The sequence below is a fragment of the Oryctolagus cuniculus genome, chromosome 17 (assembly GCF_051225735.1).
Source record: "Oryctolagus cuniculus isolate XC-2025 breed Fujian yellow rabbit chromosome 17, ASM5122573v1, whole genome shotgun sequence".
Taxonomy (NCBI): domain Eukaryota; kingdom Metazoa; phylum Chordata; class Mammalia; order Lagomorpha; family Leporidae; genus Oryctolagus; species Oryctolagus cuniculus.
This window is the reverse complement of record NC_142883.1, coordinates 20,735,001-20,747,789: the sequence shown is the minus strand read 5'-3', so window position 1 is coordinate 20,747,789 and position 12,789 is coordinate 20,735,001. Positions and strand designations below refer to the sequence as shown.

The 12,789-nt window shown below is 56.8% G+C and overlaps 1 protein-coding gene and 1 long non-coding RNA gene across 4 annotated transcripts in view; one reads left to right on the top strand and one right to left on the bottom strand.

Moving 5' to 3' along the window:
- Positions 1-12,789, top strand: part of ODAD4 (outer dynein arm docking complex subunit 4) — a 30,036-nt gene that overhangs the window by 1,027 nt on the left and 16,220 nt on the right. For all 3 annotated transcript variants that reach the window (XM_089317794.1, XM_089317796.1, XM_089317795.1), the window contains exons 2-7: positions 1,859-1,990; positions 2,206-2,356; positions 3,422-3,483; positions 3,751-3,916; positions 6,196-6,420; positions 6,597-6,804. In XM_089317794.1, coding sequence (XP_089173920.1) covers positions 1,859-1,990; positions 2,206-2,356; positions 3,422-3,483; positions 3,751-3,916; positions 6,196-6,420; positions 6,597-6,804 — 944 coding nt within the window. The remainder of the gene's footprint in view (positions 1-1,858; positions 1,991-2,205; positions 2,357-3,421; positions 3,484-3,750; positions 3,917-6,195; positions 6,421-6,596; positions 6,805-12,789) is intronic.
- On the bottom strand, positions 40-9,156 carry LOC149121127 (uncharacterized). The gene is made up of 2 exons (XR_016224020.1): positions 8,759-9,156; positions 40-4,331 (listed from the first exon to the last, which is right to left on the bottom strand). It is a non-coding gene; the product is annotated as an uncharacterized LOC149121127 (long non-coding RNA).

The window sequence follows — 12,789 nt, the reverse complement described above, 5'->3', positions numbered from 1 at the left end:
CTGTGCTGTACATGGACACATGTACATGGTAACATGTTCTGAGGTTGTTGTTAAAGATTTATTTAGTTGAAAATCAGAGTTACAGAGAGACAGAGGGAAAGATACCTTCTATCCCCTGGTTCATGGCTCAGATGGATGCAAGGCTGGGCTGCACCTGGCCCAAGTCAGAAGCCAGGAGCTTCATCAGGGTCTCCTCTGTGGGCACAGAGGCCATGCACTTGGGCCATCTTCCGCTGCTTTTCCAGGTGCATTAGCCGGGAGCTGGATCAGAATCAGAGCAGCCAGGACTCAAACCAGCGCCCATACGGGATGTCAGTGTTGCAGGCGGTCCCAAGTTTGTTTAAGATAAGACTTACTTATTTTTTTTACTCAAAAGGCAGAGGGAGAAGTAGAGGCAGGGAGAGAATCTTCCATCTGCTGGGTTCACTCTCCAAATGGCTGCAATGGACATGGCTGGGCCAAGCCAAGCCAGGAACCAGGAACCCCATCCAGGTCTCCCACGTGGGTGGCAGGGCCCAAGTACTTGGGCTATTATCTGCTGCTTCCCAGGCACATGAGCGGGGAGCCAGATCAGAAATGGAGCAGCTGGGACTCAAAACTGTGCTCCAGTGTGGGATGTCCGCATCACAAGTGGTACCTCACCCGCTGCACCACAACACCAGCCCCCCCAGTAAGTGTTCTTAAGGCTACAGATGGGCCACTCTTGTTCCAGATGGAGTGGTAGGAGAGCCCCCTAGCCAATTCCAAGACTTCCCCTAAAGTCGAGCTTCTCAACTGCTACTCAGAGGCTTTTGTCTCTTTCCATCACCAATCACACCTTCAGACCAGAAATGGTGGCCGGAGAGGTGGAAATTTGAGTCCAGGGAGCTGGTGCTGTGGCACAGCGGGCAGGGCTGCCAGCTGCAGCATCAGCATCCCATATGGGCGCCAGTTCAAGGTCAGGCCATTTCACTTCTGATCCAGCTCCCTGCTGATGTGCCTGGGAAAGCAGTGGAAGATGGCCCAAGTCCTTGGGTCCCTGCACCTGCGTGGGAGACCTGGAAGAAGCTCCTGGCTCCTGGCTTCAGATCAGCCCAGCTCCAGCTGTTGTGGCCATTTGGGGAGTGAACCAGCGAATGGAAGATCTTTCTTTCTGTAACTCTGCCTTTCAAATAAATAAATATTAAAAAAGAACACTCGGAGAGAGAGAAGGTAGCCTGGCATGGGATGTGTCCTTTTCCAGGAAATACAGTAGCTGCCTCCTCTTCCTAGAAAAGCAGGCAGGTATGTGGAAGGGGTAGGTATGGCCTTGGTGCCTGACGGTCAGCACTGTACAGACTATGAGAAGCACTCAGCCCCTACTTGAGGGCCAAAATCAGTTTCAGTTTTGCTGACATTCTTGTCTTAATCACGTGCGACCATGATTCACTCTCAATTAGCTGCATAAAAAGAGAAAGCTAGTGGAAATGGATCACCCAAGTTGCAGACTGCCCTAAAATCCATTTTGTTTGCCTTTAGGATGCTCAGCCTTTGAAATTTGTTTTGTGAATCTTGTGCAGGCTTTTTGGATTTGAGATTGAATTTGGCACGCCCAGCACATCCTCAGGTTCTGTCGCCTGAGTGCTGGCGGATGGGGAATCTGGGCTGGGGTGGAAAGTCAGACTGTCCACAGGGTAGCAGACTCCCATGTCTCAGTCATGGCTTCCACAGCGGCTGGGATTCAGCCTCGTTCGGGGAGAGCCGACTGAACAGAAAGCTGTGGCGTTCTGCTTTTGGTGCATAGATCCAGAGGCCGGCGTGCCACTCTGCAGGAGGGTCTGGGCTGCAGAGCTTGCCTGCCCTTCCTGGTGCCTGCTAAGCTGCCCGGCTCCTTCCTCAGGCTCTTCACCTGCAGAATGGGGACAAGAACTGCCTGGTGGCCCGCTCCAAGTGCTTCCTGAAGATGGGGGAGTTGGAGAAGTCCCTGAAGGATGCCGAGGCTTCACTGCAGGGTGACCCGACTTTCTGCAAGGTGACTGCGTGGTGGGAGGATCCGTCTTGCTCTCGGCACTGCCGGCACTGCCGTTGCCTCTGGTAGCCTCTGGTTACCTCTGGTTGCAGTAGTTGAAGAACCAGCTGGACCGCCTAGTGTTTGATGTCATCCTCTCCCTGCCTCCCAACCTGACTCCCAAACCCAGTCCTGTGAGGCTGTACCCGTTCACCTTGATTTGACTCCTCTCCTTCCAGGGGATTCTACAAAAGGCCGAGACACTGTACACCATGAGAGACTTCGAGTTTGCCTTGGTGTTCTATCATCGGGGCTACAAGCTGCGGCCTGATCGAGAATTCAAAGTTGGGATCCAGAAGGCCCAGGAAGCAATCAACAACTCAGTGGGAAGTGAGTGAGCGCGAGGACGTCGGCTTTCCTTTGCGAACATTGTGCAGCCTTTCAGACTTGTCGTAAGGCACTCTCCCCCTAATCCAGGGAGGTTCTTAGAATCCTTAGGTTTAGAGAGAGGCCAGAGGTACAGTGGGTGAGCGGCCACTGCCAGGCCTGCGGGGAGTCACACACTTGGGTTTGGCCACCACTGAGGGTGCTGAGGATTAGGAACTGTCTGCTGGGAGGACCAGTCCCTGCTCCGCTGTGCCAACTGCTACATCATCTGGTTTTTCTCAGAGCTAGATTCGAAGGGGATATTTCTTATATATATATATATATTTTTTTTTTTGAAAGGCAGAGTTAGAGGGAGAGAAAGAGAAGGAGATCTCCCATCTACTGGTTCACTCCCCAAATGGCCCCAACTGCCACGACTGGGCCAGACCAAAACCAGGAGCTTCTTCCGGGTCTCCCACATGGATGGCAGAGGCCCAAACATTTGGGGCATCTTCTGCTGCTTCCCCAGGCCATCAGCAGGGAGCTGGATCAGAAATGAAGCAGCTGGGACATGACCTGGGGCCCATAGCGGATGCCGGTGTTGCAGCAGCAGCTTAACCCACTATTCCACAATGCCGGCCCCGGAAGGGGGCTCTTTCAAAGCGGGCCTGTTCTTAGCCTGGAGTCACAGGGTAGAATGGGGTCTAAGCCCAGCCTTCCTAGGCCCTGGTTTCCTCCCTCACCACCTGCCTACGAAGGGCTGGCCTTACCCATCGATTCAGTGGCTGGGGAGGGAGGGAGACGAGTGAGTGCCCATGTGAGTGGCAGAGTGTAAAAATGGCGTGGGACAGGGAGTTTTGCCTGCACCCAGGGCGTCTCCTTGTTTGGAAACAAGGCTGGCAGGGCCGGGTGGCTTCTAGGAGAGCATTGAACCAAACAACCTGCACGTCTGCCCGCTGGGCTGGCTCAGGGCCAACTTTGCCACAGTCTCCACCATCGCCCTGCCACAGGCTGCCATTTCCACATGAAACGTGTGAGAGGTCGTGTGTGGGGGCCCGGCCAAGCTGGCTGCAGCTTCTGTCCCTGCAGGTCCTTCTTCCATTAAGCTGGAGAACAAAGGGGACCTCTCCTTCCTAAGCAAGCAGGCAGAGGTAAGGACCCCGGTTCTGAGGCCGCGTGGGCCTGAGAAGCACAGGTCTTGCCTGGTAGCGATCCATTTCCAGCCATCGCAGTCAGCCGTGGGATTCCAGAGGGCTCTTAGGAGTCTAGCTGTTGCCCAGCCCGGCATGCTCCATGGTTCTCGGCCCACAGAGAGGTCCCGGAGGAGGAGGAGGACCCTGGGACCGCAGGCTCGGGGGCCGTGCCTGAGCGCTGGCTCCTTGTTGAGGCTCTGTCGGGTGTTGTTCCGTTTTCCCCAGAGTCTGAAAACCCAGCAGAAGCCTCACCCCGTGAAGCACCTCTTACACACCACCAAGAGGGAGTCCAAGCGGAGGGGCTCGTTCAAGAGCGAGAAGACCATCCGCCAGCTCCTGGGAGAGCTCTATGTGGACAAGGAGTATCTGGAGAAGCTCCTGTTGGATGAAGGTTTTGGACGCTTTGTTGGCAGCGGGGACTTGGGGCAGAGATCTGGGGTAGATGCTGAACACGCGAGCCAGAGGCCGAGCCTGTCGAGTGGCATTAGCAGCATGTAGCTATGGGCAGGGTTTAGGCTTTGCATTCTCATTTCGCAGGTAAGGAAACCGAGGCACAGGCCTGAGGAAACACCTTAAGTAGGCAAGAACATGGCTTGTGTTCTGATCCAGCAAAGTCCAATGTCAGCGCTGGTGCCCTTAAGTGCAAGGGGAGCTGGGAAGGGACGGTAGCGACCTGGGCTCCTACACCACCATGCTCTCCTGAGCGGCACCCCCTGGGCCTTCACTGTGTACGACGAGCAGAGCAGTCCGGCAGGCTGGTGCTTGGCTCCGAGGCTGTCAGTGCTGGGGTGTTCCCGTCTCCTTTCCTACATAAGGAAAGAGAGGTCACTGACCCAAGGCTGCGAGGAGTTAGTGGTGGCGTGGACACCAGAACCCAGGCCTCCTAACCACCAGCCCAGCACTCTGCCCACCGTGCTGTGCTGCCAGGGACAGGATGCAGGACAGCGTCTTAAGTGGAAAACCTCACGTAAACTTGGGCTGGGAATAGTGCCCTGAGCGGATCAGCTGTGTCTCATCACATGCCTTCTCCAAAACTGGTTACCCAGGGTCATCTGCAGGCCTCCCCACAGGGTTCCCTGCAAGGTCACTGGTTGCACATTGGCTGGGAGCAGGAACAGTGAGTGCCACTGCTCTTCCCAGGGCCTGCTGTGCGGGGCAGGGGTGCCTGAGCACCACCCCCAGTGGCCTTGCAGTGTTGCTACCAGCTTTAACCTCTGGCCAGGCTGCAGGCAGAATGTGGCACACTTGGCACTGACAACCTGGATCAGGTCGTGCATGTAGACTCAGTCTTCCACACAGACACAGCTTGAGAGAGGAGAGTCCTGGGGCTGGAGCTGTGACTCTCTCTCTCTCTCTCTCTCTCTCTCTGTCTCTCTTTTCTTTTTTTAATATTTATTTATTTATTTGAAAGAGTTACACAGGGGGCCGGCGCTGCAGCTCAATAGGCTAATCCTCCGCCTGTGGTGCCGGCATCCCATATGGGTGCCAGGTTCTAGTCCCAGTTATTTCTCTTCCAGTCCAGCTCTCTGCTGTGGCCCGGGAGTGCAGTGGAGGATAGCCCAAGTGCTTGGGCCCTGCACCCGCATGGGAGACCAGGAGGAAGCACCTGGCTCCTGCCTTCGGATCAGCGCAGCGGCCATTGAGGGGTGAACCAACAGAAAAGGAAGACCTTTCTCTCTCTCTCTCTCTCTCTCACTGTTCACTCTGCCTGTCCAAAAAAAAAAAAAAAAAAAAAATTACACAGGGAGAGAAGAAGAGGCAGAGAGAGAGAGATCTTCCATCTGTTGGTTCACTCCCAATTGGCTGCAACAGCCAGAACTGCGCCAATCCAAAGCCAGGAGCCAGGAGCCAGGAGCTTCTTCCAGGTCTCCCACGTGGGTGCAGGGGCCCAAGGACTTGGGCCATCTTCTACTGCTTTCCCAGGCCCTAGCAGAGAGCTGGATCGGGAGTGGAGCAGCCGGGACTTGAACTGGCGCCCATATGGGATGCCAGCACTGTAGGCAGCAGTTTTACTCACCACGCCATAATACCAGCCCTCCCCCTTTTTTTAAGGGAAAGGGTTTACTGGGGGAAACCCGACAGACTGGAGGGAAGGGTTGAAGAAGGAAAAGAGGGAGAAAGAAAGCCTAAGAGAGAGATCAAGAGAGAAAGCGAGATACAGACGTCGAGAGAAAGAGAGCCCCATGTTCAGGAACAGGTCCTCTTAAAACTTTGCCAGGGGGCGGGCTACCCCTTCTCTTTTTTTTAAGAGTTATTTTTTATTTGAAAGGCAGAGTAACAGAGAAAAAAGAGGGAGAGAGAGAGAGATCTTCCATCTTCTGGTTCACTCCACCAGATGCCTGCAACAGCCAGGGCTGGGCGGGGCTGAAGCTGGGAGCCAGGAGCTCCATCCTGGCCTCCCACGTGGGTGGCTGGGGCCCAGCTGCTTGGGCGCTGCTGTGGACGCTTCCCTCGCGCTGTCCACCAGCTGCCCCTCTGCTAGCTCCTCACATCTTACATGAGAGGCCTTCACCACGCGAGTGCCTGCAGGGGGCAGCTCTGGCCCCATCCTGGCCTGGATGCACCTCCTCCTTCACCGCTTCTGCAGCTCCAGGGAGAGCACCTCACAGATGGCCCCACAGCAGGGCCCCCGGCCCCCCTGGACGCCTCCTCACCCCGGTTCCCCCACAGACCTGATCAAAGGCACCATCAAGAGCGGCCTGACGGTGGAGGACCTCATCATCACGGGCATCAACTACCTGGACACCCGCAGCAACTTCTGGAGGCAGCAGAAGCCCATCTACGCCAGGGAGCGGGACCGGAAGCTGATGCAGGAGAGGTGGCTGCGGGACCGCAAGCGCCGGCCCTCGCAGACGGCGCGTTACATCCTCAAGAGCCTGGAGGACATCGACATGCGTGGGTGGCCCTCTCAGAGGGCGCGTGGCGGGAGCAGCTCTCAGAGGGTGGGGGGCGGGGAGCAGCGCAGCAGGCCGCGCCCCTGGCTCCGCCAACCTGTGGGTGGGACTTGGGGGGAGAGGAGCCCCCCAGCCGGACGCCGCCCTTGCCGCCACATCCCCCCCTTCCCTTCGCAGTGCTGACCAGCGGCAGTGCTGAAGGGAGTCTTCAGAAAGCTGAGAAAGTGCTGAAGAAGGTCTTGGAGTGGGACAAGGAAGAGGCGCCCAACAAGGACGAGCTGGTCGGGAACCTGTACAGCTGCATAGGGAACGCCCAGATCGAGCTGGGCCAGATGGCGGCGGCGCTGCAGAGCCACAGGAAGGACCTGGAGATCGCCAAGGAGCAGTGAGTGCACTGGGGCCGGCAGGGACGCGGCCGCAGCCCTGTGGGCCTGGGGCTGGCTTCTGGTGGCCTAGCCCCCATCTTCTGCCCTGTAGAGTGGGTAGGGGTCACCTGCCGCAGGACTAAACGGAGGGGCCAAACCTAGACTGTTAGCTTTTTTATCGCAAAGAGAGGGGAGTGGCCCGAGTTGCCCGAAGCTCCCAGGGGCCTGGTCCTCAGGTACATTTTTAGTCTCACATCCCTTCAACAAACATACATTCAGCCCCAGCCATGCCCGGTGCTGCAAGCAGTTGAGAATACAGCAGTGACCAGATACGAGCAAGGGTCACTTCCCCACAGATATGGAACAAGAGGTGACATAGCTGACTGATGGCAGTCGTGGGAGGTGCCATGAAGGAACAGCAGCATACTCCTGGAGGACTTGAGTGAGTGCGGGCGCACACCGGGCCCGTGGGCAGGCCGTAGGGCAGGAAGACGCTCACAGCTGGACAGTGGGGCACTGCAGGATAGCCAAGAGGAGGCTGGAGGTATTGTACAGGGGTCGGATCAGGGAGGGCCTTGGAAACCACGGTGCAGGGGCACTGGAGACGGGCACACCTGGGCTCAGGGACTTGCACCGCCAGCTACGGGGCCTTAAGGCGAGTCGCTTGATCTTGCTCAGCCCGTGTACTTCCTCCTCAGTCACGTGGCATCACCAGAGTACCTCCCGTGCAGGAGAGTGAAATGCAAAAGTCCTTGTCAAGAATTTAGGACAAGGGCCATTGTGGCACAGTGGCTCGATACCCAGCTGAGCCCCAGTTCAAGTCCCAGCTGTTCTGCTTCTGATCCAGCTGCCTGCTAATGCACCTGGGAAGGCAGCAGAAGATGGCCCAAGTGCATGGGCTCCTGCCGCCCTCGTGGTAAACCTGGAGGGAGTTCTGGCTCCTGCCTTCAGACAGACCCAGTGCTGGCCGTTGCAGGCATTTGGGGGACGATGATGAACAAGTAGACAGAAGATCTCTTTCTCTTTCTTTCTCTACTGCTCTGCCTTTGAAATAGATAAAAATAGCTAAACGACATTAACATATACATTTCTGTTTTTAAATTTTTTAAAGTTATTTATTTAAGAGACAGAAAGCTCTGCTGCATTGCCCCAAATGCCTACAATGGCTGCGACTAGGCTAGACAGAACCTGGGAACCAGGAACGCCATCCAGGTCTCCCAAGAGGGTGACAGAAACCCAATTTCCTGAGCCATCAGTGCAGCCTCCTAGGATTTGCATTTGCAGGAAGCTGGAGTCAGGAGCAGATCCGGGTATTGAACCCAGGCACTCAGATACAGAGTATGAGTTTAACACGAGGCCGCCTGCCCGCCCGCCCTGTCCCGCGTTCGTCCCCAGGGGCTCAGCCCTCAGCTCCTCCTCCTGCTGCTCCCCCTGCCTCTGCTGGCTCTCCAGCTGCTCCCACAGCTCTCCAAAGACGACTTTCGTTTTCCAACTCTCCTTCCGCTGCTGACAAACAGGCATTAGCCCCTCGCCGCCTGCAGCCGGCACTCAGGCCCTCTCCACAGCCACCTCTGTGCTTCGCGCCCCCTCCTCTCCACCTCCACAAGTCCCACGAGCTGCTCCTCGCCTGCTCTCACCGCACTGAGCGAGGGTATCACCGCGTGCTCGCTCCAGACAGCGGTGAAAAAACAGCTTTGCAGCCAGACCGGGCTCTGAGTCCTGGCTGTGCCACTCAGGATCTGTGTGGCTTAAGCTGCTCATGGCTTCCGTTTCCTCACCCCGAGTGAAGGCGTGATGATACCGACTCCAGGGAGTACTGTGTGGACTCCCACGCACTAGCGACCTGGCCGTCTCCACTTCACCACACCCCTCTTCCAAGGCCTGGACCTGCATGTCCAACGGACTCCAAGGCATTTCTGCTGGAGTACCCCACAGCAGATGCACACCCACCATGTCCAAATTGGGGTCCCTTACCGTCTTTGCGTCTTTCACGCTCTGGGGCTCCTCTCCCCGAGGAGGGCGTGGTCGGCCCGCCGGAAGCTGCCCGCTCACCTCCCTTCCCTTGCTGGGCCCATGGTGCCTGCTTGGTTCCCTGTGCTCCTTGCCCGGCTCTGACCTGGGCTCCCTGCAGCTCCGCAGTCCTCCTGTGAAGCGATGGGCACAGCTCCAGCACCTTGCGCAATGCGCGGCCCTTCCCGGCCTAGCTTGCTCCGGCCTCCCTTGACCTGATTCTCTTCAGGGCGCTCAAAGGGCTGCCAGTCCTGTGCTCTGTCCTACTGCTCCCACAGTCCTGCTGCTCCCCGGCTGGGGGTAAATATCCTCTCTCTCCCCAGCACTTGCTTCCTCAGGCTGCCGCCTACTCATTCCTCCAGGCTCGCATGGGAGCCCAGCTCCAGGACAGGCTGCGTGTGCCCCCCGGGGGTGGGGCTGGGAACCCCGCCCGTGCTGCCTCCCACAGGTGCCCTACGGAAGGGGCTGTCTTCTAGGCCCAGCCCCTGCCCATGATGGGCCTGTAATGTGCGCGGCGGCTGAGAGGTAAACAGGTATCCTGAGCAATCTTTGCTCCTTTCTCCCAGCCACAGATGGGCCTCTCCTGGACCCTCCTCGTGAGTTCCACGTGCCCTGCATTCGCCCGTGTCTAAGTGGCTTCTTCAGTGCCCCCGGCCTTCAAATTCTTCTTCTTTTTTTTTTATTATTTTAAAGATTTATTTATTTGAAAGGCAGAGTTACAGAGAGGCAGAGGCAGAGAGAGAGGTCTTCCATCCGCTGGTTCATTCCCCCAATGTCTGCAATGGCTGGAGCTGAGCTGATCCAAAGCCAGGAGCTTCTTGTGGGTGCAGGGGCCTAAGGACTTGGACCATATGCTACTGCTTCCCAGGCCACAGCAGAGAGCTGGAGTGGAAGGGGAGCAGCCGGGACTAGAACCAGCGTCCATATGGATGCCAGCACCACAGGCAGAGGATTAGCTCACTGTGCCACGGAGCCATCAGCCATCAACTTCTGACTGCTCCGTAGATGACTTCACAACATCTCATGGCTGCTATAACTATTTTAAAATATTTATTTAATATTTGAAAGGCAAACTGACAGAAAGAGAATCTTCCATCCACTGGTTCGCTTCCCAAAATACCGGTGCTGAGCCCGGCTGAAGCCAGGAGCAAGGAGCTCCATCCAAGTCTCCCACGTGGGTGGCAGGGGCTCAAGCACTTGGGCCGTCTTCTGCTTTCCCAGCAGGGAGCTGGCTCGGAAGTGGAGCAGCCAGGGCTCCAACTGGCACTGCACCATGGGATGCAGGCATCCTAAGCAGAGGCTTAACCCCTGCTATTATTATTTATTACATATTACTGTTATGAACAAACGAATGCTTACAGCTTATTCACTCTTTCATCACACCAAAACGGAGCAGCCGTTCTGGACAGGCAGATTGACCTCAGAGGCTCTGGGAGAGCAGCAGATTCATAGCATGGTCCAAGGTCAAGGAGAGAGGCAGGGGAGAGCACTGCAGTCGGAGTGGGGGTGGAGACTTCAGAGAGGACAGGAGAGTGGACAGAGGTGGACAGTGGGGAGGGAGAGGGCACCAGAGGCCGAGAGGCATGGTGGGATGGAGGATTTGAGGAGCTGCAGTTGGTGTGGCAGAGCTGGGGGCCTGGACCCCTGTTGATAAGGCCAGCGAGGGTGCTGGAAGGGAATGCAGGGAGTTAATCAGTTAACAGCTGCAGGTGAAGCTAACACACAGACTTTGACAATCCTGGGTAGATGATGAAACTCTGCCCTACAGCCCGCCACAGCCGACCACAGGGCCACAGGGCCAGGGCCCTGTTCCTATTAACTTCCCCTGATGGCTCACCCCAGCCAATCCAGGAGCAGCCATGAGTCTCCTGATGCCCTGCCAGGAGTTGTCCCGCCCCCTCCTCTGTAGCCGACAGAGGTCCAGTGTGAGCGACTTCACGTCTTCCTCCCCAAAACGTCCATGCTCATTAAAAAAATGCTCTTGGCTCGGGTCCAGCAGACATTTCTTCAGCTGCCCCTAGCCCTGCTGTTGGTAGTTTGGGGACTGTCCCCAGACCTCATCCTTCTCCGGCTAGCACCCGGAGATCAGAGTCCCCTGGTCCCAGGGCTTGGGTTTCACGCCAGCCTGCAGGTCCTGAAGCCCCTGAAAGAGTGTTTACACAAGGACCACAGCGCTGTGCTTGACCCACAGCCGGGTGGCACTGGGAGCTAAACGAGAGAGGCCCCCACCCTCCTGCCCACTCCCCTGGCTCCTCCTCGGTGTATTTGCCCACATACTTAGGGGCGTACACCCATGCATAGGATTTTTTTTTTTTTTTTTTGGACAGGCAGAGTGGACAGTGAGAGAGAGAGACAGAGAGAAAGGTCTTCATTTGCCATTGGTTCACCCTCCAATGGCGCTGCAGCCGGCGCGCTGTGGCCAGCGCACCGCGCTGATCCGATGGCAGGAGCCAGGTGCCCTTCCTGGTCTCCCACGTGGGTGCAGGGCCCAAGCACTTGCCATCCTCCACTGCACTCCTGGGCCACAGCAGAGAGCTGGCCTGGAAGGGGGGCAACCGGGACAGAATCCGGCGCCCCGACCGGGACTAGAACCCGGTGTGCCGGCACTGCTAGGTGGAGGATTAGCCTAGTGAGCCGCGGCGCCGGCCATGCATAGGATCTTAAAAATAAATGCAGTTTGTTCTTGTGGGTCTTGTTTGTTTTAAGGACGTTGCAGAAAGGGTCTCGTTCCTTGAATGGCCTCATAGAAAGGCCCTTTGCCATGGTGCCTTAACACGTTGACCTGCATCGCTGTGGGCAAGCATTCAGGTTGCTCCAAACAGTGCTACACTGAAGCTCTGTGGGATACAAGGCAGGCCCCAGGGACAGGAATGGCCTGGCAGGTTTGTGTGGGGACGGCAGCCCTGGCCACAGCGGGGAGGATGCATCAGCCGTGCGAGACGTGCCCAGGAGGGGTCACGCAGGGTGAGGGCCGAGGGGCCAAGACCGGCACCCGCCAGTCCCCAGGGTTTTGTTGTGGAGTCACGGGTCGGGTCGCAGGGGCGGAGAGCAAGTGCCCAGGCTGGCCAGGGAAGAGGGAGCCAGAGGACGCGCTGCCTGGAGGGACGGGGGCAGGGGGATTGCTGCTTTTGTGGGGAGTGTTAAATAAAAATTACAAGGGGTCATTGTTTAGGACTGAGCTCCTACACTAGGCCCTGGCAGGCCAGGCTGAAAAACCACAGTGGCATCACTTGGGCTGACTTGGGGTGCCCTCCAGCTCTCTGCTAATGTTGACCCTGGGAGGCAGCAGGTGGTGGCCAGCTGAGTCCCTGTCACCCACATGGGAGACCCAGCTTGAGTTCCCACACCCCCCCGCCCCTCCCCCGGCACGGGCCGCTGCGGAGTGCGCTGGCAGACAGGAGTTCTGTCTCTCAGGCTCCCTGCTGCTCCGTTTTTAAAACACTTGGGTCACACTAAAATGTCATGCACCGAGCTGAAACTAAGTTGTTTATTTGACCTTTCTGAGATAAGAAAGAGATAATGGCCAAATTTCCCAAACAAGCCAGTTTGAATTGGCACAATTGTCAAGTTCTCAATCCTTTTTTTTTTTTTTTTTAAGATGTATTTATTTATTTGAAATTCAGAGTTACACAGAGAAGAGAGGGAGGTCTTCCATCCAATGGTTCACTCCCCAATTGGCCGCAATGGCTGGAGCTGTGGAGCGGAGCTTCTTCCGGATCTCTCACACGGGTACAGGGGCCCAAGGACATGGGCCATCCTCTCCTGCTTTCCCAGGCCACAGCAGAGAGCTGGATTGGATGCCGGCGCTTCAGGCCAGGGTGTTAACCTGCTGTGCCACAGTGCTGGCCCCTGCCTCAATCCTTACACAGAAAAGGGACATGAAATAGCCTGGGTCAACCAATGGGTGATTTTCCTGTTCGCCTGCCAGGCTCTCCCTTACAAGGAAAGTGACGCTGAAGCGACCAGACTTCTGCTTCGTTTCTGCTTTCTCCAGC